Below are 25,946 nucleotides of genomic sequence, written 5' to 3'. Positions count from 1 at the left end.
CCCATGGGCGGGTGCTGAGATTGGGAAAGCGGTTTTATGACACGAGCCCGTGAGTCATTCCATCCAGGAAAAAAAGCCCCTTTGGGGAGCAGAGAGGAGGCAGATTCAGGGACAGATGCAGATGCCAGTCACTTAGCAGCTTGGGGGAAGGAGATTCCCCTGGCAAATTAACAAAGCTAATCTCTTCTTCATAGCATGAACTCCAATCAACCCAGTCTTTCAGGCAATTACATAAGATGTAATTTTCTAAGCATTAACTTTCTGCAGAGCTATAGAAATATCACCATGGTATGCTATACCAAAGCAGAAGAGAGAAAAATTACCCTCTCCAGGATCCAGTCTGGAAGCCCTCAACACAAAGAAAACAATAACCTCTCAGAGAAAATGTTTACAACTAAGGAGACTCTTCTGAGGCAGCATAAGAACGCAAAGCTTTAGCCTGGGCCTGCACTGAACTTGACAGCAAATATGCATGGTTCCAGGACTCTCATTCCAGTTCTTTGCTAGAGATCTGGCTTCCCATGGTGAGTGCAGAATCACGAGAACAAGCCTCCCTAGATTTGGCTGTACTGTCCACAGCCACAGAGCATCTTCCAGAGAAGAAAACACTTGGGACTATGAGAAAGGAGGGAACCGCGGTGTCCCTCACTGCAACAGAAAGGACACTGGCACAGAGTGTGGTCAGGTTCATTCCCCTCCAGTGCCGAGTGTTTCAGGTTCTGAATGAAATGTCAACAATCAGAGACTCTCAAAGGTTGGATTCACAGAGGAAAAAAAAATTTTTTTTCCTGGAAAAACTGTTTGCTTTATTGCAAGGGTCAGCAAACTTTTTTTAGTAAAGAGCAAGATAGTAAATGTTTTATGTAAGTATAATACTTACATAACAAAAGAGAAAACGCTTGGCCTCCCTGCTTGCCTGGGGTGGGCCTGCCTGAGCACTGACCCTGCGTCCATGCTTCTGCCCAGTTGCCGCCTACTGGAGACATTCTCAGGACAAGAGCGACTGGCCCAAGAGGGAAAGGCCTGGCAGGCCATGAGCACAGAGCAGGCGACAGGGGACCTGCTACAGTCAGCTTCGCTCTCTGCCCCAGTGACACCCAGGTGCATGTGTGTCCTCTCCTCCCACTCACCTCAAGTTGGGCAGCTGGTAAGTCACCAGCTCTTGCACAGAGATTCGACTGCTTGGTGCCTGGCAGTTGCCAACAGTAGAGTCTCCAATATGTGAATGGCAACCAGCGTGGGCCTTGGGCAGCAGTGAGATACAGCTGGCCAGGTAGACAGGTGCTGAGAGTCTGGGGGAATGGGACGGAGCGGGTTACTCCAGTTTGGTCTCCATGGCTCACAGTGCTAGCCTGCTCTGGCGGTGCCAGGCCTGAGAGTGATCACTTGCTAATCCCAGCTTTAGTGAACAATAAATGGCAGCAGCTTTCATTCCCCCAAGGTGCTGAGTGAGTGGCAACTGCATCTGTCCCTGAAATTGCCTCTCCTCTGCTCCCTAAAATGCCTTTTTTTTCCTGGAAAAAAAGCTTTGGTGGATGTGATGGCTTTAAATTATATGCACAGGGCTTCCCTGGTGGCGCAGTGGTTGAGGGTCCGCCTGCCGACACAGGGGACACGGGTTCGTGCCCCGGTCCGGGAGGATCCCACATGCCGCGGAGCGGCTGGGCCCGTGAGCCATGGCCGCTGAGCCTGTGCGTCCGGAGCCTGTGCTCCGCAACGGGAGAGGCCACAACAGTGAGAGGCCCGCATACCGCAAAAAAGATAAAATAAAATAAATTATATGCACAAATTCTTTGACATTCTTCCCTCTAAAAAGGTAGAGCTTAATTCCTCTCTCCTTGAGCTTGGGCTGGACTTAGTGACTCACTTCTAATGAATATAACGTGGTGAAAGTGATGGTGTGTGACTTCTGAGACTCAGTCCCATAAGGTATTGCTCTCTCTCTCGGATTACTCACTCTGGGGAAAGCCAGCCACCATGTCCTGAGGATGCTCAAGCAGCTCTATGGAGAAGCTTCCTGTGGAGAGAAACTGCGGCCTCCTGCCAACAGCCGTGTGGGTGGACGCTTTCTTAACAGCAGATCCTAAAGCCCCAGTCAAGCCTTCGGATGACTGTAGCCCTGGCCAAAATCTAGACCTCATGAAAGACCCTGAGCCAGAACCTGAGCCAGAAACCAGGTTTCTGACCCTTAGAAGCTGTGGGATAACAAATGTTTATCATTTGAAGATGTTAAGTGCTGGGGTAATTTTTATGCAGCAATAAATAACTAATAAAGTGAACAGGAAAATAAGAGGCACTTATAAAAACCAGTCTTAATTTACAGTGACATCTGGTGTCTATATCCAGCTGCTTCCTTGACATACCCACTTGGATATCTCACGCATATCTCAAAAGAAACATGATTCCCTCCAAACTTACTCATTTAGAATCTATCCATCCCTGTCTGCCTTAATTCCCCATCTCGACAATGACTCCATATTCATCTGGAGGTCACTCCTTTATGCTTTCTGTTTCCTCACCCTGACCACCCAATATATGGACATGCACACACACACACACACACACACAAACACACACTCATTCACACATCTAATTTATTCCGTAGGGGCATGTGTTTCTCACCACCAATTTCTGCCACATCTGGCCTCAGTTGTGCAAAAGCCTCTCAGCTGGTCTCCTGAATTCCCACTCACCCACATCCAATCCATTTGCTACACGACGGTGAGCAACACCATCACCAAAGAGAACTAGATCATGCTACCACCTGGCCCAAGTCCTCCAGAGACTTCCCTCTGGAATGAGAGGGAGATCGCAGCTCCTCACAAGGCCCAGTAAGACCCTGGCACAACCTGCCCTCAGACAGCCCCTCCCACTCACCCCCACTGCTCTCCTCCTCCGAGCCCATCCACCACCTGCTTCTTCCCACCTCAGACCCTGCAAACGCTGCTCCCTCTGCCTAGATGTTCCCCCCATTCACACGACTCTCCCCGCCCTGACACCCCTGAATTCAACTTCTGCATTCCCTCCTCAGCGTGGCCTCCCCTACCTCTTCATCTAAGGTAGAGCCCCCTGCTATTCTCTCTCTCAGACTGTTGCTTACTTACTTCACAGCATATAATACAAGCTGAATCATTTGACCATTTGTTTAATTATACTTTATCTGTCCATGGACGGAACCACGGTTTCCTGACGGTAGCAACCACCTGAGGGGCCCCAGACATGGGCTCAGAGCCTGGCCCCTCAAGTCAGCCACCGACACTAGGTCACACAGTAACAGATGCCAGGCTCCCACTTCTGAGCCTCAACCCAGAAACCCTGGGTATGGAGCCAGTTTACTTGGTGTATATTTTTGTTCTTTGATTCCCAGGAACCCTAAATAACTGACATCTGGGGACACTCATTAAATGCAGAAAGATGAATGTCCTTGCCTCTGAGCTCTCAATCTGGAGGGGAGAACAGACATTTAAAGGGATACATTTCAATGCAGCATGTGGATTCGACAACAGAGACTGAAGGAGCTGCTGTGCGAGCCAGAAGAGGAGAGATGCCCTCCAGTGTGTGATGGGGGGTGGGAGTAGGGGGTCAGGGAGAGTCCTGCAGGGACTGTGAGGAAGGCGAAAGGACCACTCTTCTGGGTTTGATCGAATAGTTTTCCATGCTCCCACCCCAAGCCAGGTATATCAGAATCACTTTACAGAACCATCTGTGATCCCGAGCCAGAGGACATGACTGGAAAACACATCCTTTGGCAGCAGAACCCTAGTCTCCACTTAGAATCATATACCAGGGTTCCAGGTGGGAGGGGGGACTTTCCGGTCACCTAGTCCTCTCACTTCTTGTCAAATGACAGGCTGGGCTGGAAGAGGGCGGGGGTGGGGTACAGGGCTTATATCTCAGAGAATTTGAGGTGTGAAGGCTCTGGGAGAGTCTGGGAGGAGACTCAACAAAGTCCACAATACAGGTGCCAAGCCATCCTTGGTGCTCCCTCTGCGAGGCTGGGAGGGGGACAGCAGAGAGGGTGAGGGGAGAAGGGCATGGAGCTGGTGCCAGGGGGTCACCTGGACCAGCCACGGGGAGAGAGGCCTGGCTCCCCTCCTCTCCACCTGCCCCTTAGAGCCCCCCAGATCCGTCTTCCCTTTGGACTGACCAGCTCCAGGCCTTCCACAGCATTTTCCAGGTGTATCCGCCAGGTGCAGAAGACACCTATCATCAGCCTTGCTGGATCCAGGGGAATGACTGTAACCAATGGGAACGTCTGGTGACACCAAGGTACAGTGGAGGCAATAATATGACAGACCAGGGGCTTTAACGGCCCACAAATTCCTTTCTATCCTCACGTAAGGCCACTGCCTGGACCCCAGAGTTGGAACACAGAGTGAGTTTTCTGATAGAAACAGTGGGGGAAATAGAGGGTAAATAGTCAAGTGAGATCAATCACAGTAGTCACAATATTTCAGCCAAATTCTAAATTAAATTACGTTTTATGTCACCTGATCAGAGTTCCCCTGGGGACACCCATTATTTTACGGTAATTTGTTAAACTAGAAAATCTGGCCAAGGGCGGCAGAGGCTGCAGACAGGATTAAGAGGACAGTCTCAGGGCTAGAGTCCTGCCTCCCCCGCCTACTGCTGCATGTCCCCGAGATGGCTACCTAAGCTCTCTGGACCTCGGTGTTCTCATCTGGACACGGTGTGGCAGCAGCGCTGGACTCATAGGATTGGTGGAAGGATCACACGCGATAAGTTGTGTCACGTGCTTAAGACAGTACCTGGCACCTAGTAAACCTCAAAAAATGTCAGTTCTTTAAAGAAGAAAAAGAAATTAAGACAGACATTGTTCCCAGTTATGTATAAGATAAGAACAAAAGGTACATGAGCATCTGGGGATTCTTCTCTATCAGGTATGGTTACAGAGGCTCTTTGGGAGAACACCCAGCTCCTAAGTTATGGGAGAGGATTTGGTCCATCAGAAGAGCCACCATGCGGTGGTTAAGAATCCACCTGCCAATGCAGGGGACACGGGTTCGAGCCCTGGTCCGGGAAGATCCTGCCTGCGGCAGAGCAACTAAGCCCGTGCGCCACAATCACTGAGCCTGCGTTCTAGAGCCCACGAGCCACAACTACTGAAGCCCGCACGTCTAGAGCCCGTGCTCTGCAACAAAGAGAAGCCACCGCAATGAGAAGCCCATGCACAGCAAAAAAGAGTAGCACCTGCTCGTGGCAACTAGAGAAAGTCCATGCACAGCAACGAAGACCCAATGCAGCCAAAAAAGAAATATATATATATATATAAAAGAAGAACCGCCAGTACAGTCAAACTGCTTACAAAACTAGACAATTCTCTTCCAGGCTTCTAAACACTTTCCCACCCTCACCCCCACGCCTCTCCTGGAGGACAGACTTCCCCGGCCAGATGTCAATCATCCCTTTCAGGGCACTGAAGAAGCACAAACAGAGTTGATTTATCACCCCTGGACAGCACTGTGGACCAGAAAGTTTTGAGCTCAGCCTTGGGAATAAGGGTGATGCTGGGAGTAACCCACTAACAAGAGCCGGAGTGTGGAGACCTGGCCACAGCAGCAGCCCGGCTACCCAGACCTGCCCTCTCACAGGCTCTCCTTCCCCATTCAATTCCAGGCCCTGCATAATCCTCAATCCGTGTTCGTTTGGGAGGTTCACCCCTGTCAAGCCTCAGCACAGCAGGGACAGACATAAACAAGGAAGCACTGTCCCCTGCCCCCTCCACAGGTGCCCCATGCCCCTACCCTCGCCTTCCCCACAATCCCCCAGTTTCAGGAGCAGCCGCGCACTCACCCCCCACGCCCACCTACCCGTGAATGTGCTGCAGCCTTGAGCCCCTGCCGCTGCCTGCCGAGTGGAATCCGAGCCTGTTTACTCCGCAGCAGTGACACACCGGGGACGGAAGCGCTCCAACTGCCCCAGCTTCCCAGCTTGTGCGCTAACGGGCTATGTTTGTAAGCTGATAATATGATCTGTAGGACATGTGCTGATAAACTATCTATCTATTCTATGTGACTCAGCCCAGCATGAGACAAAACAGACTTGGGCGGGGAGGGCTTGTCACAGCGTAAACGATGTGCCGGCCAATCTGAGCCATACAACCCGGGATTATCTGCACCTCCCTGCAGATGGCGGGGGTGGGGGGGGTGGGGGGGGTGGTTTCAACATTGGACATCCTGAAGTGTGCTAAAAAAAAAAACAGGTCAGAGAAGGCAAAGGGTGACATATTCTTAGCCCGCTAAGCTGGAAACCAAACTGAAAGCAGGATGAGAAAGCCATATGACCAAGGAAATGTAATTTTTTTTTCAGTATTTGAATCAGATGTCCAAGGTCTTGATTTCATCCTTACATTTTTTTTCTTAATTTAATTTAATTTAAGAAATTAATTTCCTAAAACATATGTGAGTTTAGGTTCTCTTTAGAGATTTTACTATTTTGGCAAATATGTTTTCCTGATATCCAACAGTGGGACAATATGACAGTTAATAAGCAGCAATCGTGCCTACACAACCCCTTGGTGCCCCTTCACGACACCAGTTCCTCATACACCTTCACCCTAAAACAGAAAAACACCTTTTGTCTAATATATACATAATAACTCTAATTATAAAATAGTTTGATTTCTGAAGGACTATTTTCTATAATGGAACATTTTCTGTTTGTTGACATTTTAATTAAATTACCATTTTAACTTGTATGCTAAGTTAGTGGGGCTCAAGTAAATCTTTGTGACTATATTGAATCATACCTCTAAAATGTTAGATGTGCTTTTTATTACTTTATTACTTAGGATAGAATTTTCATATTATGTTTCTCTTTTGATAAATAATGTAAGTTACCTATTTAGTAATTAATGTTTAGTTTGCATTTTGCTTTCTTTTTTTTTCTGGTATCCTGAACTAAAGAATATAAATTGAAAAAGCAGTTTCAGTTCAGATTCTACTTGAATACCATTTCAATCTATAAGAGACAGAAACATTCAAAAGCTTAATCATATTTAAGTGGAAATTTTTTTTTCCCACAAATGCATTCAGAATACAATGGGATTGGGCTTCCCTGGTGGTGCAGTGGTTAAGAATCCACCTGCCAATGCAAGGGACACAGGTTCGAGCCCTGGTTCGGGAAGATCCCACATGCCGTGCAGCAACTAAGCCTGTGCGCCACAACTACTGACCCTGCGCTCTAGAGCCCACAAGCCACAACTACTGAGCCCATAAACCACAACTACTGAAGCCCGCGCGCCTAGAGCCCGTGCTCCGCAACAAGAGAAGCCAACGCAATGAGAAGCCTGCGCACCACAATGAAGAGCAGCCCCCGCTCGCCGCAACTAGAGAAAGCCCGCGTGCAGCAATGAAGACCCAACACAGCCAAAAATAAATAAATAAAAATAAAATTAAAAAAAAAATACAATGGGATGCCTTTATGATGCTGATGGGAGGAACAGGTCATTGTATAGTGCAGACTCCTCAGATGTGCACTCAACAGGATCGAGAAATTTAGCAAATGAAAATAACTTTCAGTTACATTTGAATTTCAGATAAATAACAAATAATTTTTTAATATGTGTCTCAAATACTACATGAGTCATACTAAAAAATTATTTGTTGTTTCTCTGAAATTTAAATATAAGTGAGTGGCCTGTATTTTACATGGCAACCCTCCACCCAAACCACCCAGGACCTTACTAAAATGCTGAGTCTGATTCAAGAGGCCAAAGAAGGGCTGAGAGTCTGTATCTCTAAAAAGTTCCAGGTGATGTGGAAGTTGCTGGTCCAGAGACCATATTGTGAGTGGCAAGGATCTAGAATTAGCATAGCATATCTGGTGCAGTGATACCCAGTACTGGATTCTCATTGGCATGGCCTGGATAGACCCCTCTGCCCCTCAGTTCTGACTCAGTAAGTCTGGGACAGGGGTCCAGGGGTCGATATTTTCAGCATGCTCCACAGGAGTTGTTGTTTCTGATTCACAGGCAGGGATGTGAACCAGGAAATATTTTAAAATACAAAAGGTATCATGTTCATGCAAGGAATTATTATTATTGCATTAAACTCACTCTGTGCAGATTGTTGTATCGCTGAGCTAAGTGTGTCCAGAAAGACCTTCCAGTTTCTGAGCTCCCAAAGGGCAGCAGATAGGATTGTACCCTGCGGTCTTCACATCCCAGTGTCCCCTTACAGCTGGAAGCAGTCTAACTCCTAACAGCCTTATTATTATCAACCCTGGCCACTTTCTCAGAGCTCAACACTTTTTTATGCAATTCAGCTCCAGCTGGGCTTGTAAACTCATGAAACACAGTCCAAAGACCACAGCTCCAGCTTCTCCACGGGGAGGTGTATATGTTTGCCTCACATCCAAAGGGGTTCCACACACAAGCTCACCCAGATACCCACAGGGGACTGAATGCTTTCTCACAGCCACTCTGAGTCTAGGATTCCTGTTGGAACATTGAGTCACACGCACCACCACGAAGCTTTCTTCCAAGTAAATACCTCGTTTCCAGAGTTTCCAGAGTGGGGTGCACTTCAAAGGGCCCAGGGTCATTTGCATACAGGAAATCTTCTCCCTGGAGCACCTTAACCCATCTCTGACACAGCTTGGGTTTTGCACTTTGGCCTCCCTCCTCCCTCCACTTGCATTTCATCCATTTCAAAACCATTAAGAGCTGTGAAGAATGCCTGAATGCAATCAGATACAAAATCCACTTAAGAAGCGCTTTAAAATGAGATCCTCCAGGTCTTGTGAAACCAAGTGGAACCCTGGCTTGCCTTTCCAAGTCTCACTCCAAGAAGTCTGTCTGCCCAGGCCACTGACCTTGACCTGGTCAGCAGGCATCAGGAAGTGACTGCTCCTTCCCCATCAACAGTTTTTTCATAACACTAAAATGGCACTTGGCATAGATTACTGGGCTCATCTTATCTAGGGGGAAGGGGGAAGGGGAAAGGGAGCAGAAGCCCAGTCTTGGAGATCACTGTCTCCCCCAGTATGCTCAGCACATATAGCTGGTCAGTAAATATTTGAATTAGGTTGGAAGGAAAAAAATTTTGGTGAGAATTCTAAACTATAGTCATGTCTAAAAGTCTAAATCAAAATCCCCTACCCTAACATGGTTTCCAGTAGATACATCAGGACTATCTCATCTTGTATATGGTGAACTCTCTTGAATAAGTTGCCCAGAATTTGGCACTGCTTGGAGTACTTAGGATTGACTTTTTTTTCCCTTTACTGTTGCGGGGAAGGAGTATTCTTTGTTGTATTTCCTGGCTCAGGCTAGGAGGCGCAATTTGTTTTCCTTTGGAGCTTCTCAAAGACCTAGTCCACGCCCGCCCCAGCTTCCTTTTTAGAAAGTAAGGCTGAAATGTAACGCTGAGTCAGCCACAAATGTGGCAGATGGAATAAGATTTAGCCAAAAGGAAACCAGCACAGGCAGACACTGCACTAGAGGCTGAGGAAGCGAGATTTCCAGAAGACCAGGTTTCTGGATCTCCTAGTCTGAGGGATAAGGCATAGGGGGAGGGGCTGGTGAAAGACAAGAAAACCAGCAATTTACCACAGTGTTGACAAAATGAGGGAAACGCCAGTTCAAGTTCCCTCTAAGAACCACCTGCCAGTCCCTAGAAAAAGAAATACAAGCATCCAATAAACATAACAGTGCAAATCCAAACAACAACAGGATACTATCTTCACATATAGAATTGGCAAAAATTAAGATGCTTGCTGCAGCCAGCAGTTAAGGACCTGCAGGATCTGTGGGGAAGGGAGGAGAAGGGAGGGACAGGAGACCGGTGCTTCCTTCTTGGAAAATAATTTGGAAATGTCCCCCCTTTAACCAAGCAGTTCCAGTGCCAGAAGTTTATCGGCTAGATATATTCCCAAGCAATCACCAGGATATACATATAAGGGAGTTCACTGCAGAACACAGAAACACACCAAGTGATTCCTGATAAGATAGTTTATGATACGTCTACATAGAAATTCATGATATAGTCCCCACCCCCTGCACACACATACACAAATGGAGTCCCCTCTTAAGCCCTTCTCTGTCCCTCTTACCCAATTTCTGTAACAGGATAGCTCTAAAATGGCTCGTTTGAGCAGTCTTCCCTACTGGGATTGAAGATTTTTGAGAGCAAGAATCTATTCTTCTAAACCCCACACAGAGGTCTGTAGCAAATACAGAATAGTTTTCCAGTGGCTGTTTGTTAACTGGTGAAAACAGAAAGCCATTTACTTGATGAACGGGCGAGGGATCCACTTCTGACAGAGTGTTACTTGAGTTTTATCAGAAGCTGTCAGGCGCTGAGCTTGGTGGGATAAGAGGCCTCGCATTCCTCAGTTGGAGAAATTCCCCGGCCTGGCTTGCCGGCTCTCCCCCATCTTCTGGCCTGAGGGGACAATGACAGAAGTAAGACACAACGTGCCCCTAGGAATCCTATGATAAAAGTAGGCTTTGACCTTAAAACCTCCTCATTGTGCTGCAGAAATGGCTGCTCTGTTTATTAACTATTCAGTGGGGGTTTAATTCTAAATGGTGTCGACCACTGAAATGTTCGAATTGGCTTTTTAAAACTATCCTACCTCCAAATGTGTTTTCTTCCTTGAATTTGAGACAGACACTGGAAGTTTCTCTTTTGATTACGATGTTTTTTTGTTTCGACTATTCTTGGTTGGTTGGATGGTTTTAAGGCAAATTCTTACTTGTATATTTTAAACACACACAACTCTGTCTCTCGTGCCCCAGTGTTCAACACAGGACAGCTCAGAGTTGTCGAAGCCAAGTTCGTGTGCCCAATGCATGTTTCGGTCTGTTTGGCCCCTTTGTGCATTGGCACACAAACTTGGGTTTGACAACAAGAGGGCGATACTGAACCGTCCTGAAACCAAGACCATTTGTTTGTCAGTGCCCTCCATAAGTGAGGAGGTGGGCTGCCGGTAACTGGAGAACCCCCATTCCAGGGTCTCCCATCCCCAGGCCCTCCGTGGGTCTCTAACACAGTACTCACTGGCCAGATGCTGGGTGGCATCTGTCGGTCAGCAGTGACTGAGCAGAGGTGTCCAGTGGCCATCCTAGAGTCACCAATCAACTCCCCACCCAGACACAGCCGCACAACTACAATCACTGATTATCGTCCCTTATCCCCCCACTACACGGTGGGGTCACCTCTCACCACTGTGTCCCCAGAGCCCAGCCCTTGACCGGTAACATAGTAGACTCATTAAATACTTGTTGAATAAACAGTCTGCGGGCTGCCAGCCCGATAGCAAATGTCTGGCCATTCAGGCACCTCTGCCCTCCCCTCCCCCTTATCTTCTTCCTAACTCAAAACTTTGCCCAGATTCTGTCTAGTGCATGCACTTGACTTTCTTTGCCCTCTGTACCCGTGGGGAATGCAGATCTTTTCAGTGAGTTCCAGTCTTTGGGTACACAGAGATTCTGTGTGGGCTGCAGGCTGAACATACCAGCCATGCAGACTCAGGGCCTTGGTTCCCTCCTGAAAGTGGGGAGGTGATTTCCAGGGATCCTAATTCAAGTCCTAAAAGTTCCACAAGAGTCCCTTTAAATAAGGAAGTGTCAATGCAGGGGTGGTGTCCTGCTGCCAGTTCTGCCACAGACCTGCCCAGCCTCTGTGGAAAAAGACATTTAAGTCCACAGATGGGATTCTTTGTTTCATCCATAAAATGAGACTAATATGGCCAATGCTGTTATCTACTTAGCACACCGGATTGTTGAGGACTGTGAAGCACCAAGTGTACTAAGAATGTACTGTACTTTCTTTAAGCCTCCGTGCAACTCCTGGGGTTGGGTGATTAGCTTTCTCCTCTGCACTGGCCTTCCCCATATCCAGCTTCTAGAGCTTCAGGCCAAGCTCCCCATTCTCTCTGAATCTCAGCGTGACACTTGAAGCTTTTTAACAAGTTGAAAGGCCACACAGGGAGTTGAAGCACAGCAGGAATTAGTGAGCTGCTGTGGAGTAAAAATGCTACCAGCTATAAGTAAATGGGCTGCATCGCATCCCACCATTGCTTTGATGGGGACCTACTTCCCACTAAAAATAATTTAAAGTTTAATTCTCCCAAGATGCAGGTGTAGAAGCAAATAACGGCTCTTCTTTAGCACCTGTGGACCTGTTGCCTCCACAGAGGTAGACACTGATGCTGAAATGGCTTCAGATGCTGCTGCCGATTCGTTTTGCCACGGTGTAAATCCAATGGACAGAGATGGGTGACAAGAGAGCTGAAACAGGGGGGAAGGGGGCAGGGCACAACCCTTCAAGAATAACACAGTGGTTGAGAAAAACTGGAGACGACAAAAACTGGTTAGATAAAGACGCAGATGTAGAGAATGGACTTGAGGTCACAGGGAGGGGGAAGGGTAAGCTGGGACGAAGTGAGAGAGTAGCATTGATACATATACACTACCAAATGTAAAATAGCTAGTGGGAAGCAGCTGCAGAGCACAGAGAAATCAGCTCGGTGCTTCGTGACCACCTAGAGGGGTGGGAGGGAGACGCAAGAGGGAGGGGATATGGGGATATATGTATATGTATAGCTGATTCACTTTGTTATGCAGCAGAAACTAACACAACATTATAAAGCAATTATACTCCAATAAAGATGTTAAAAAAAAAAAAAAACTGGTTAGAGCGGACCAGGCCCAAGATGGCGGAAGATTTGACTCCCAGTAGACCTTGAGCTCATTATGCACTCATTGTAATACATTAGCATATGCTAAATAACACACCCACAGGCGCCATGACAGTTCCGAGGCTGACCATAAAAGGCCAAAATGTGGGCGGTGGCCCAGCTCCTGGAAATCCCTGCCTCTTCCCCAAGAGACTCTTTGCTCAAGAGTCCAGTACTGAAAGACAAGTGTTGGGTAAAAGGAAAGATAGCCTTATTGAGGAAGCCAGCAACCCTGGGGAGATGGTAGACTCATGTCACAAAGACCCAAACCCCCAGGTTTTGCTTGGGAAAAGAGGGAAAGGGGTTACGTGCAGGGGAGGGGTGAGTCTTCTATTTTCAGAGATGATTGTCTCCATCACGCGGTTCCAAGTAGCCGTAAGGTCTCACTTGTGGTTGGAACATTATATGACCCATAAATCTTTGGTCACGTAGTCCTGGAGAATAAGGAAGAAGGGTGAAGCCTATAGAAAAACTAATCCTCAATCTCGATACACATCAAGCAGCAAGCAGTTTCTCCATCAGCAGCAAGCTAAGCTAAGCTAATGGTAGAAGTCAGGCATAGTAATAATTAAGAAATATATTGGGGGGAATTCCCTGGCAGTCCAGTGGTTAGGACTACATGGTTCCACTGTTGGAGTCATGGGTTTGATCCCTGGTCGGGGAACTAAGATCCCACCAGCCTTGTGGTGTGGCAAAAAAAGGAGAAAGAAATAGATTTGGAACAATGCTGAGTTGCTGACAGTCCCTAGTTACAGTCTCATTTCCTCAGTTACAATTCCCACTGCCAGATTTTCCTTCCATGTCTAGGGAAAAGGGGTGAAGACATCTTCTGTAACTTCAAGCTGAGCATGGGCGACGAAGGATTCTTAGAGTGGAAGGATCTGACATGGTGTAAGAAATATTCTTTGGTTCTCTTACGTGCCTGTTGAGATTCCAAAAGAGGCATCTCATTACTAACGTTTTAAGTAACTGTTTTGCAAAGAGTTGGCATGCCAATTATGATCCCATGACTAGAAGATAAAATCCCAACTTAAGGATTCCTTCAAGCATTGACCTAATCCCAGAGGAAATCCAAGAAAATAGGTTCATAAACCAATCCCATCCACCTTGAAATAGGGGAGTATGGTGGGCTAAGATCTGTTGGAGCCAGGTGGCCTGTTGTGTCAGCGTCATCTTGATTGTTTTAAGCACAGTTAATCTTCAACTCCAGGGTCAGTTTTTTCCCATTCTCTTGAGGCCAGTTCTTGGAATTGTGCTAGCCATAGATTCAGTGCTGCTCAAGACGGAGCAGCTTATATCATGGCTACGGTCTGGTCATCATGCGGTTAGCTTTTTCCCTCTGGTGGCAGTTACAGTATCTGCAACACAGCTCAGGAATGTGCATCAGACACTGCGTCCTTCAGGGAGGAACTGAAGATTCTGTGACTATATTGTCCTAATCATTAACTGCTTGAGCCTGCTCCATTGTGACTCAACAGGAGACAAGGGACATGGAGGGGCTTTTTGTACCTGGGAGGGCCCCTCAGGGTTCTGCTTGGTTTCAAGAGGCCATGGGCTAAGTGACATGCCTCTCCAGCAGCAGTGTCTGGGGCTTCAGGGAACCACCAAATAAATGCTTACAGGGTAACAGGGGACACAGCTGAATCTGGTGTTAGTTCCCGTGTTGTTGGGGGCAGGGCGGAGAAGGGATGGAAGAGGCCACACTGTGGGTGCTGGGAGACTGTTAAAATGCAGTGAAACCCAGTAGCAAGGCTGAAATGGCTTCCCAGGCTGGACTGCCATGTTTCCAGAACTTTTTCCTAGAGCAGGCCTGGCACCCCGATGCGCAGGCCACCAAGAAGGCGCAGGCCCTGGACGCACACTCGCACCTCGCTGCCCGCCTCCCCTCGCCCCACACCCCACCCCTGGCGCCGGCTCCGCTTCCTTCCAGTCTCGCTTGCAAATTCAGGTGCGCCTGGAATTTACACCCACTCACTCCTGCGAGGGCAGGAACCCCCTCCTGACCCTGAACTTCTGTTTGGACTACCTGCTTCCTTGCCTTTCTCTCCTGCCCGCTGAGACACACCCTTCTCGGCCACCTGAGTCTGCCTGGGGCGGAGCAGGGGCTCAACACACCTTTCTTGGAAAACCAAAGATGAAAGCAAATTTCGGGAAATAAAACTTTTCAATAAAATATCAAACGCCTTGGGAGACCCATACATGGTGTTCAGGTTTTCCCGATTACAGCAATACTTTCCACCACTCCTCCAACTTGGAATCACCACCCCGTTAAGAGTAATTGGTTTGCTCTTTTTTTTTTTTCTTCTTTCTTTCTTTCAAAGAGTAAATCTGATCTTTTTAACTCGAAACTAATGATAGAGACATTAGGGCTAATTAACAACAGTTTTACAAGAATGGCCTTTTCCATTCTCTCTTTGTTTGGCTTCACCACCTCTCACCTCCACCCCCGAGTGTTTAAGCATTGTAATGCACACGGGCCTCCGCCTCCCCGCCCACCAGAGGGCTGTCCCCGCCACCCTGGGGCTTGTGGCTGAGGAAGGAGAATCTCCCTGAAGGTTTTATTCAAAGCGTTTATTAGGACCGACCTGTCTGAGGAACCCCCCAGTTTCTTCCGACATCCTGGCTCCTGCTTCTGAGACCTTCTGGGGAGACCATATTTCTCATCTGGGATATTTTTCTCTTTAAATGCCCATTTTCACTTCAAGAAATTAACGTTTTCCTTTGGGTGTTTTGGCAATGACTGTGAATTAAAGCCAGCCTAATATCTTTTTCTTTCTAAATTGTTAGGAGCCATGGACCAAAGAAAGATGGAGCGCTTTTCTTCCAGGTATGAACCAATCTTGAGTGTGAGCTTTTGATTACTAGTTTCCCAGCTTAGGAAACACGTCCTACGCCTCTCTGTTGTTTGATTTCATCTCGTTCAAACCTTAAAGAGCTGCCAACAGTGCTGCTGTTTTTCCAAAAGACCTGGAACTTAAAGTTGCATCCACCTTTGCTATTGGCTTTTAACATCTTCACACAGGTTACTGGCTCTGCCTCTGAAATGACTACTGTTTTCCTACTCTTTTGTTAGAAAAGGTCAATATTACAACAAAATTAAGAATCTGCTTCTGACAAGGTTAAAGGTTTAGGCAGATTTTCAATATTTGGGAACCGTTAAGAATAATGGGAAATTGTTTTAAACCTTGAACATCTTTTAAATGACTGGTTTAAATGAAATAGTTTGTAAAATGTGATTCATAAATTACATAGAATGTCATCCAGGCATTTAAAATTCCTATATGAAAACTATATGCAGGAGAAAAAACATGTGAAATAGAAGATAAAAGATTTATACCTACTTAAAATTATGTGCATATGAGGACAGAGCCTAAGAAGTAATAATACGTAATTGGAAAGAGTTGGAGATTAGGTGGGCTTTATTCTCATCATCTTTCTTTGTGTTGTTACATGAATTAGTCAGCCATTTTAAAGGAAAGGAAAAAGAAAAAAAGGAAAGTGGTGTTCTACAATTTCTCCCTAGTGGTCTGTGGTCCTGTGATGAGAAGACCCAGGTGTTAATTCAAAGGGATTTTATTTGCTTTGTTTTGCTAATGGAGGTCTGATTTCCTCTTCCTAGTATGATTTTGATCCTGGCCTTTTCCAGAGCATTTGAACTGCGATTAGTCACTGGTAAGAGACTTTGCTTTTTTGATCACTAGCAATTTTCACGTGGCCTGAAATACAGATGCAAGGAGTTAATTTTGTCATTCAGGATTGGACCACTGTGAACTTGCCCGTCCATCACAGGGAGACCTGGCCTTCAGAGACGACGGCCTTCAGTCCCAGGAGGAGCCTGCGATTCGTCATCGGCCTTCCCACTTTGTACCATCCACGGGAATCCAGAACAGTAAGACGTACCTGCCTTAGATCTACAGTGCGGTATTGCTATCCTGGTCCTTCACATGTTTCCTGAGTATCTTTTAGATCCTCTTTCACCTAAGAGAGCGGGCACCTGATTCTGGAGCTGGGCAGATGATTAGTTGGACTGGTTTTGATTCTGGGGGCCAGACAGGCATTGTGTACTTCACTTCCGCAGATTGCAGTTTCCCTCACCTGATCCCACTTCTTGCTGGGGACTCCAGGTACCACCACTGGCTTATGCATGAAAAAAGATTTCTCTGATCAAAAGCACAGGTAGCCAAAGGAACACTAAAAAGGACAGTCTTATTCTGTTAGGTTTACAATGTTTATAGACATCTGTCAACACTTGGGGAGATTAAGTCCTTACCGCCATATTAACCTTGGCTTACGGGAACTCAGCTTTTCAATCCTTCCACCCTCTCAGCCACCCTTTCTTACATTTCAGGTAAGGAGCTAAACAGAACCTGCTGTCTGAATGGGGGAACCTGCATGCTGGGGTCCTTTTGTGCCTGCCCCCCCTCTTTCTATGGACGGAACTGTGAGCATGACATGCGCAAACAGTAAGCCACTGAAACGGGCTGGGGGTGGAGAGGAGAGGGAAGGAGAGGTGGGGATTTAAACTCCGCATGTCCGTTCATCCTCAGGAACTGTGGGTCTGTGCCCCATGACACCTGGCTGCCCAGGAAGTGTTCCATGTGTAAATGCTGGCACGGCCAGTTCCGCTGCTTTCCTCAGCCGTTCCTACCTGGTTGTGGTAAGCAAAGGGTTGCCTCTTTTGCCCTCTCAGGTTAGTTAGTTGCCTGTGGACACTTAATTAACAGGGTCTCTCCTCTTACCTCATGGCTTGCTGAAGACTGGCAGCCAAAGCTCTCCCTGTAAGAGCATCGAGGACTCCAGATGGGATGGTCGCCCTGGTGTCCTTGATATTTACTTCCTCAGTATGTGGCCAGTTGTGCTGCCTTTCAGGTGGAGAGTTGAAATTTCAAGTCTATTTGATGTTCTACAGTATGTGAAATTCTGTAGAGGCAAATAAACAAGAAAAGACTTGGCCTCTTAAAACACGAAGAGACACTCTCTGGCGTTCCTTTCTTTGGGCAGGGAGACCCAGACAGGCTCCAGGGGGCAGCTCAGTGCCCACCCCACAGCAGGGTTGGGGGTACCCAACTCCAATTATTGCCCTTAAATTCCACCAGAGGAACTGACCCCACTCTTCTTTCTTAGGAACTTCTTCAGGGATCCTAAAAGGCCCCTCTAGGGCACCCCCTGGTGATTGGTCTCATAACTCTTTCACCTCATTGATTTTTACTGATTTGAGGAAAACAATGACAAGGGCAGGGACCTAGAAGAGAACAAGAGGAGAGGGTTTGCTCCCTACCCCAACCTGAGCCAGATTTCTAGGGCCACCTTAGTTTAGAGGCCTCTCCTACTTCTGACCCTGCAGATGTCAGAAATTGAAAATGTTCAACAAATTGAAAATGAAAACAAATGCTTCCTTGAGTACAACATGGGACCCCAATCTAGGCAGGAATTGTCTTTTCCTTTTGCATTGGGTATCAGGCCCAGGATAGGTGACTGGAAGGTGTGGGCGGAATGGCTGGATAGGTGGGGACCATATTTTCTCCCTGGAATTCGGGACGCAAAATGTGCTGTCTCCTTAGCATCAGAGCCTAACCAAGTTCTGCCACACGCCAGCAATTATAGGTGTCACCGGCTGGGGTAGGTTACCAGGTGTGAGAGCATGTATCCAGGGAAGAACAAGTTAACAGTTTGTCGAAATATTTTCTCAGAGGAGTCTAATCACACATAATCGGTACTGTTGATCCCATAAGCACATTGTACTCATCAAATCTTCGGCCCTAACTGCTTCTGGGTTCGTGTAGATGTGCCACGTGTGTGGGCCACAGGATAAAGTGCCAGAGGGATTTCCTTTAATGACCAAGGGTCTCTACCTTCCAGATGGCCATGTGATGGATGAGCACCTCACAGCTTCCGGGACTCCAGAATTAACACTGTCTGCATGTGCTTTTATGCTACCTGGCATCTGCCTTGCTATACAAAGTTATTATTAACCCACATTTATGTGCAGCATCTGCCATGCAGGTTTCATGACCTTTAAAGGCTGTCTCTCCAATGTCCCAACTGAGAGATGATCATTTGTCGGTAGCCTTGATATGGTGAATAGATTTCCCTATGGTCCCTAACATTTCCTTAAAGTACCAACTACTTTCCTCTTCCCTGCCCTCTCCAAAAAACTACTTAAAAAAAAAAAAATGCCATATCTTGTTCCCAAGCCCTGTGTTTCTCGATACATGTAACTCTACCAAGGGCTTATTAATAGTTTCTTTTAAATAATTGAATTCTATCTTCAGATTATTAAAGGTTACTCCCAATGTGGAACTGAGCATAAAGCATTGAATAGAGTTGTGATCAGAATCAATTAAGATAGTATCTTAAGGGTTTCCCTGGTGGCGCAGTGGTTAAGAATCCGCCTGCCAATGCAGGCGACACAGGTTCAAGCCCTGGTCCTGGAAGATGCCACGTGCCGCAGAGCAACTAAGCCTGTGCGCCACAACTACTGAGCCCAGGTGCCACAAGTACTGAAGCCCGCACACCTAGCACCTGGGCTCCGCAACAAGAGAAGCCACCTCAATGAGAGGCCTGCGCACCTCAACAAAGACCCAATGCAGCCAAAAATAAACAAAATAAAATAAATTAATTTTTAAAAATGTATCCTGAAAATGAAAGGAAAGGAAGCATTTGTAAGGGGAGCAAAGGAGAAGGGAGGGGGCAGACATCAGAGGTGAGAGACAGGATGCTGGAGTAATGGAAATTGTGTATCCCTGAGAGACTAGGTAGAAAAGTGGGAGCAAATGAGAGATTTGAGAAAATAAAATGCATTACTTGGTTGATCAGATGGTACAGAGAAGCAGATTAAAAAGCTAAGTTGAAGGGCAAGTTTCTGTCATCAGTAGGAAGCTGTATAAGACAAGGACACCTGTTTTCTCAAGGATTTGGAAAGAGAATAGTTTCCTTGAAAAAAAATTATATCTAAATTCCCTCAATGTATTAAGAGTGCTTAATACATTATGATTTCTCCATACTATGCAATTGTTTTAACAGTGGTAAAAGAGAAAGTGTTCACAATATATTTAGTTGTAAGCCAGATGATAAAACTATACATTGTAAAGCCCATTTTGTAAATATGTATCTGGTGTATCTGGTCTGCCCAGTAAAAGTGGGAAGTACGTTGATCAATGTGTGAACTGTGGTTATTTCTAGGTGGTGGGATTTTTTCCTCTGCACTTCTCTGTTTTCCACGGTGAGGGCGTATTTTTGTTTTCATATGGAACGAGATGACTACAACAGGCTTAAAACTGAGGAAACTGGAAGCGCCAAGAGCTCAGAGTGGTGCCCAGTTTTGTTTCTGGCTTTAGTGTGTGTGTTCTGCTGTGAGGGACAATATTTGCTCCCGTTATTTATGTACTGCTGGATCCACAATTCATGTTTTTCCAAATTAATGCCCTGCAGATGGAAAATTCCAAATGAGTGGAATTTTTTTTTTCAATGTCCAATGACAGAAGGTGAAAATGGGATAGGCAGGGAAGCAGTGAGGGATACCCCAGAGAGCTCAGAGCGTGAGGGTGGGCCACCCAGTGGGGAGAGCTGTTCTGTCCACTTACTGGCAGTGGGGCCCAGTTTCCCAGTTTGAACCAGGTTAGTCCCTACACCAGTGTTGTTAGAATGAAGTGAACAAAATAAAACGCTAGCACAAAAAGTTTCTCAACAAATGTCACATTTCTTCTCTTTCTACCTTCCTATTTCCCACAAAATAGTGTAAAACATTTTTTAGCCCAGAAATGGAAAAATTTTTTTAACCAAAAAAAAAAACGGAGTATTGAAAGAAGGCTTCTCATTTGCATGCAACTACTGTAATCCCTAACCACACTGTGGGCAAGGCTGGACCGTGTTTTCCAAAGTTGGGCATTCACACTCTACCTTATACGGGCCACATCACCTGTGCTTAATTGTTTTCTTTACATCAACTCATTTGTGTATTGCAGTAAAATATACATAACATAAAACCTATCGTTTCAACCATTTTTAAGTATAAAGTTCAGTGGCATTACGTACATTCACATTGCTGGGCAACCATCACCACCATCCATTTCCACAACTTTTTCATCTTTTCGAACTGAAACTCAAACACTAACTCCCCATTCCTCCTCCCCACAACCCCTGGCAACCATTAGTCTACTTTCTGGGTCCATGAATTTATTCTAGACACTTCACATAAGTAGAGTCATGTATATCCTTTTGTGACTGGTATATTTCACTTAGCATACTGTCTTCAGGTTCATCCATGTTGTAGCATGTGTCAGAACTTCATTCCTTTTAAAGGCTAAATAATATTCCATTGTATGTATATGCCACATTTTGTTATACATCCATTAATGGCATTTGGGTTGTTTCCACCTTTCGGCTATTGTAAATAATGCGTTATGAACATTGGTGTATAAATATCTCTTTCAGTTCTTTGATCTATATACTCAGAAGTGGAATTGTTGGATCAAATGGTAATTCTATGTTTTAATTTTGTGAAGAACTACCATCTGTTTCTCATAACAGCTGCACCACTTTGCATTCCCACCAGCAGTGCCCAAGGGTTCCAATTTCCCCACACATCCTCACCAACACTCACTGCTTTCTGGGCTTTGCTTTTATTCTTTCAAAACAGCTATCATAGTGGGTGTAGAGTAGTATCTTACATGGTTTTGATTTGCATTTCCCTAATGACTGGTGACGTTGAACATCTATCCACTTAAGTGCTTTTTACTCGTCCCAAACAATAGCATTTGTGAAGTCCTGGATAATTTATACCAGTCTTTAAATTAAAAAAAAATAATAATAATAACATTCACCTGTATGCCATCTAAAATCATGAACCAGAGGTACATTTTGGGAAATGGTGTGCAAGGGGATGCAAAAGACTCTAGATTCTACCCTCAAAAGCCTTACAGGGGATTCTCTGGTGGCACAGTGGTTGAGAGTCTGCCTGCCGATGCAGGGGACACGGGTTCGTGCCTCGGTCTGGGAAGATCCCACATGCCGCGGAGCGGCTGGGCCCGTGAGCCACAGCCGCTGAGCCTGCGCGTCCAGAGCCTGTGCTCCACAATGGGAGAGGCCAAAACAGTGAGAGGCCCGCGTATGGCAAAAAAAAAAACCTTACAGACTTCTCAAAGCAAAGTGTCCACATGGGAACCAATAAAGACACACCTGGGTCCACACCGACTGGAAAGCACTTTGGCCTTTGACCCTGTTACTCCATGTGCGTGGATTTGCCCTGGGTCACTCAAATCACTGTTGCTGACCTAGAGGCCTGACATCAGAGAAGGGTTTATTGCACAAGGACTCAACCTTAACCTTGGAATACGACCACCTTTAAAATACCATCTTTAGAAAGAATTTTTAATGACATGAAATGTATAAAACACAATGTCAGGTGAGAAAGGCAGGGCACAGTGTGGCCTTAACCAGAATTCTTAAAAGGTAGGAAACATGGAAATACTGAAGTGGTCATTTCCAAGTAGGGGGATTATGAGTAACTTTTCATCCTATTTTCTAAGCTATCTACAATTGCATATAATTGATTTTATAACTGGAAAATTAAGGTTTTGTAAAGACTAAAGGCAAGCTTTCTTTATGATGTTTGAATTTGTGAGATTACAAATAATCCTAGTGAGGTCCATGGAGGCGTTCATGGGAGAGTGAGGCAGTTAGCCAGGGACAACTATGAAATTACAAGGAAAGAAAATCAACTTCAAGGTGAATGGCTAGATGGAGAAGAGTTGTCTCTTTTTCAGTGAAAATGATGACAGAATTATGCTATGATGATGTCAATAAATAAAAGGAAACAGTGTAGGGGAAAATGGTTGCTCTGGGATGAGTCTTAGGTCAGGTTCCCAGGAAGCTGAGCTGTTGGTGTGCAGGAGGGGATTCCTGGGGGGAGCTCCTAGGAATAACACTTGAAGGGAGCTGCCTCCGGGAAGGAGAAGTTAATTGCGATGTTGCAGTGCAGCAGCGATACTACGTATAACGGAGGCCTCAGCTGATGCCATGGGAGCCCCAGGGCTGGTTGACCCTTCAGAGCCATTCCCAGTTGAAGCAAGGGGCTGGGCCTTTGGACTCCTGAGTCAACAAGTCAGTATGGAGGTTCCTCAAAAAACTAAAAATAGAGTTGCCATATGATCCAGCAATTCCACTCTTGGGCATATATCCTGAGTAAACCATACTTCAAAAATACACATGCACCCCTATGTTCACAGCAGCACTATTTACAATAGCCAAGACATGGAAACAACCTAAATGTCCATTGACAGATGGATGGATAAAGAAGATGTGGTACATATAAACAATGGAATACTACTCATAAAAAAGAACGGAACAATGCTATTTGCAGCAACATGGATGGACCTAGAGATGATCATATTAAGTGAAGTAAGTCAGAAAGAGAAAGACAAATACCATATGATATCTCTTATATATGGAATTTAAAATATGACATGAACTTATCTACGAAACAGAAACCGGCTCACAGATGTAGAGAATAGACTTGTGGTTGCCAAGGGGGCGGGGTGGGGGAGGGATGGATTGGGAGTTGGGATTAGCAGATGCAAACTATTATATATAGAATGGATAAACAACAAGCACACAGAACTATATTCAATATCCTGTAATAATCCATGATGGAAAAGAAAAAAAAAAATGTAACACCCACCTTGGCAGAGATAGAGCTGTGCCTGTATAATACAAGTATCTTGCATGGGGGGTGGTGATGAACACAATCTGTGCCTCCACCCCTCCTCCACCTCCCACTTTTCCTATCTCCCCACCCCCACTCCAATTACTGTGGGGGAAGGACCACTCTGTGAGCTGAATCCCCTCACAGGTCTCTCATAGATCCCATAATACTCCAACACCCTGATTTGTTTTCATGTCTGTCTTCCCCACTGGTCTGTCAGCATCCTCAGCCCCTGGATGCCAACCTCCAGGGACCCTAGAGCTGGTCTGTGGATGCTGTAGATGGAGGAGGGAGGACAGGAGAGGGAGGGAGGGAGAAGGAGGAGGGAGGGAAGGAGGGAAGAAGAGGGAGAGGAAGGCAGGAAGGGAGCTGGTTCCTTATCTTCTCATTTCTCATTAATGGCTGTGTTAAAGACAATTAACACTTCTTGAGACCATCTCCTACATCCCCACATAGAGGGAAGATGATAAAGAGAGGAAGAACAAGGCAGCCTGCTGTTTGACAAAACTGTCATCAGCATGGTCTGGGGATCCTTCAGAGGAGAGGGTCCTCTCCAGTTCTGGTTGCTTCCAGGAGCCTTGGCATCTCCCAGCAGACTTGGGCAACTTTACCCACTATGTCAACTCTGATCAGGAAATAAATCAATTAAATAAATAAATAAATAAGGAGAAATGAAAGCAGAAGAGGGAGCTCACAATTCTTCTCCTAAGTGATACAGCACTACTAAGCCACACAATTATGTCTTATGTTCAATGTGTGATGTAAATGAACCCGTCACAGATTAGTCCCAGTTGCATAGGGAGCCATCCATGCACTAGGAATCAAAAGACAAGGGAGAGGGGCTTCCCTGGTGGCGCAGCGGTTGAGAGTCCACCTGCCGATGCAGGGGACACGGGTTCATGCCCCGGTCCTGGAGGATCCCACATGCCGCAGAGCGGCTGGGCCTGTGAACCATGGCTGCTGAGCCTGTGTGTCCGGAGCCTGTGTTCCACAACGGGAGAGGCCACAACAGTGAGAGGCCCGTGTACCACAAAAAAAAAAAAAAAAAAGAAAAGAAAAAGACAAGGGAGAGATTATCTATTGTAATTCCAAATCACTCCAGTTTGTTTTTATTTGGAAAAAGAAAAAAAAAGCCATGATAAATCATGTAATCAATGTCAATCAGAAAAACTGACATTATCATAGGATTTACCAGACTAGCCCGTCAAAATAAAACCCATGTGCTATGAAAAGAAAATCAAATCTTGTTTGGTATTGTGAAAAGTAAGATGTTCATTTTTCTATAGTACTTGGATATTTGGAGAAAGGGTGTTTCCCCCTCTAAAGTGTGTCCCGGTTGTACAAATGCATCAGTTATAAACAGAAATGTCGACAGTCTCACCAGACAAAAGATGGTTAGATCCTTTGCGTAAGACCCTTGCCTTGAAGCTTTGGCTCTCTCTCCACTCACGGTTGCTGAGTCTTGGCTCCATCTCTGTCAGCACAGGCACAGCCTAGCCAAAGGTCAGTGTCACCCCCAAGTCCAAGACTCCTCCGTCTCTGGGCAGGGGAAGGAGGAGGGAAGTCCACAAAGGGAGATAAGACTAACTGCTTTGTAACTCCATGAGCCCCTAAAAGCCCCAAGTGAGAAGCATCAGGTGATTGCAACTGGTGATGTGCCCTCCAGCCTGGGAAATGCATGGAAGCTTATTCTTTTCTCTGCAAGAGTCACTCAGAGCAGCTCTTTGGAGCTAGTTCTGAATTCAGCTGTGCCTCATCTCACTTCTTAGGAGAGAGAATAACAGCTGCCCGGTGTGCGCTGGTCTGCAGGGCAAGCAAGCACACCTAGTGTGCAGAGTTAGAAAGACTGTACCTTCTCCCCTTATGGCCATGTTACCAGTCCCCAGCCTCCTTCCAACTTGAAACTGCTAGGAGGGCAGACCTGACTGATGTTCTTTGAGATGGATGTGGCCCTTCCCTTGGCGTCTGTCAATCACTGGGGCAGGTGCTCTCACTGGGAAGCAAGTTGTTCCAAACGCCCATTGAAAAATGGCCAAAAGGAGGTTCAGAGCCATAGGTAGCTCAGTAGATACATACATACACCCATTCAAGCGTGCTCCTGGAGATCATGTAGCGGCTTGGATAATTTTTTTGAAGGGCCAGTTTCCCCTTTGGAACTGGAAGAAATCAAGTGAGCCCTTTCCTGGCACACAGGGAGAAAAGCCTCCTTCTTGGGTGGGGCCTCTGTTGGGAAGAGGAGGAGTGGTGAGTAAGAAGGGCCTTTAAACAGGATGGAGAAGAGCAGGAAACCGCAGACACATCTTTTCAGGCTGCCAAGGGCTGGCCATCCAAACCTTGGTCTTTTTCCCAACACAGTGGGTTTGGACTCTGACAGCCTAGAAGCAAGTCTCAGCCCTGCCCATTGCTAGCAAGTCACCTTAAAGGCCTGTGCCTCCACGTGCTGTGGGCAGAATGAGGGCCCGGGCAGTCTGTTCATCGTTGTCCCCGTGGTACTTGTGCCAGCATGTAAGTGGTGCTCAAGAAATGTTTTGGAAGGGAG

The 25,946-nt window shown here is 46.3% G+C and overlaps 2 protein-coding genes and 1 long non-coding RNA gene across 3 annotated transcripts in view; 1 reads left to right on the top strand and 2 right to left on the bottom strand.

Annotated features, from left to right (window-relative positions):
* The window catches only part of LRRC2 (leucine rich repeat containing 2), a 37,820-nt gene extending 31,895 nt beyond the window's left edge, over positions 1 to 5,925 (bottom strand). The window contains exon 1 of the mRNA XM_082639818.1: positions 5,832 to 5,925. The gene's annotated coding sequence lies outside the window, so the exon portion shown is untranslated. The remainder of the gene's footprint in view (positions 1 to 5,831) is intronic.
* Positions 5,926 to 9,962: 4,037 nt separating this feature from the next.
* LOC309813526 lies at positions 9,963 to 24,874 on the bottom strand. The gene is made up of 3 exons (XR_014295518.1): positions 24,789 to 24,874; positions 17,445 to 17,625; positions 9,963 to 10,406 (listed from the first exon to the last, which is right to left on the bottom strand). It is a non-coding gene; the product is annotated as an uncharacterized lncRNA (long non-coding RNA).
* On the top strand, positions 15,498 to 18,677 carry CRIPTO (cripto, EGF-CFC family member; the record flags this gene model as incomplete). Its single annotated transcript, XM_082638498.1, has 6 exons — positions 15,498 to 15,532; positions 16,325 to 16,377; positions 16,460 to 16,594; positions 17,054 to 17,168; positions 17,253 to 17,362; positions 18,565 to 18,677. 6 exons carry the CDS (start codon positions 15,498 to 15,500, stop codon positions 18,675 to 18,677), a joined length of 561 nt encoding a protein of 186 aa, XP_082494624.1.
* Positions 24,875 to 25,946: the final 1,072 nt, after the last annotated feature.

The sequence above is a fragment of the Mesoplodon mirus genome (assembly GCF_964341445.2).
Source record: "Mesoplodon mirus genome assembly, chromosome: 12".
NCBI classification, from domain to species: domain Eukaryota; kingdom Metazoa; phylum Chordata; class Mammalia; order Artiodactyla; family Ziphiidae; genus Mesoplodon; species Mesoplodon mirus.
This window is presented reverse-complemented; position numbering and strand designations above follow the sequence as displayed.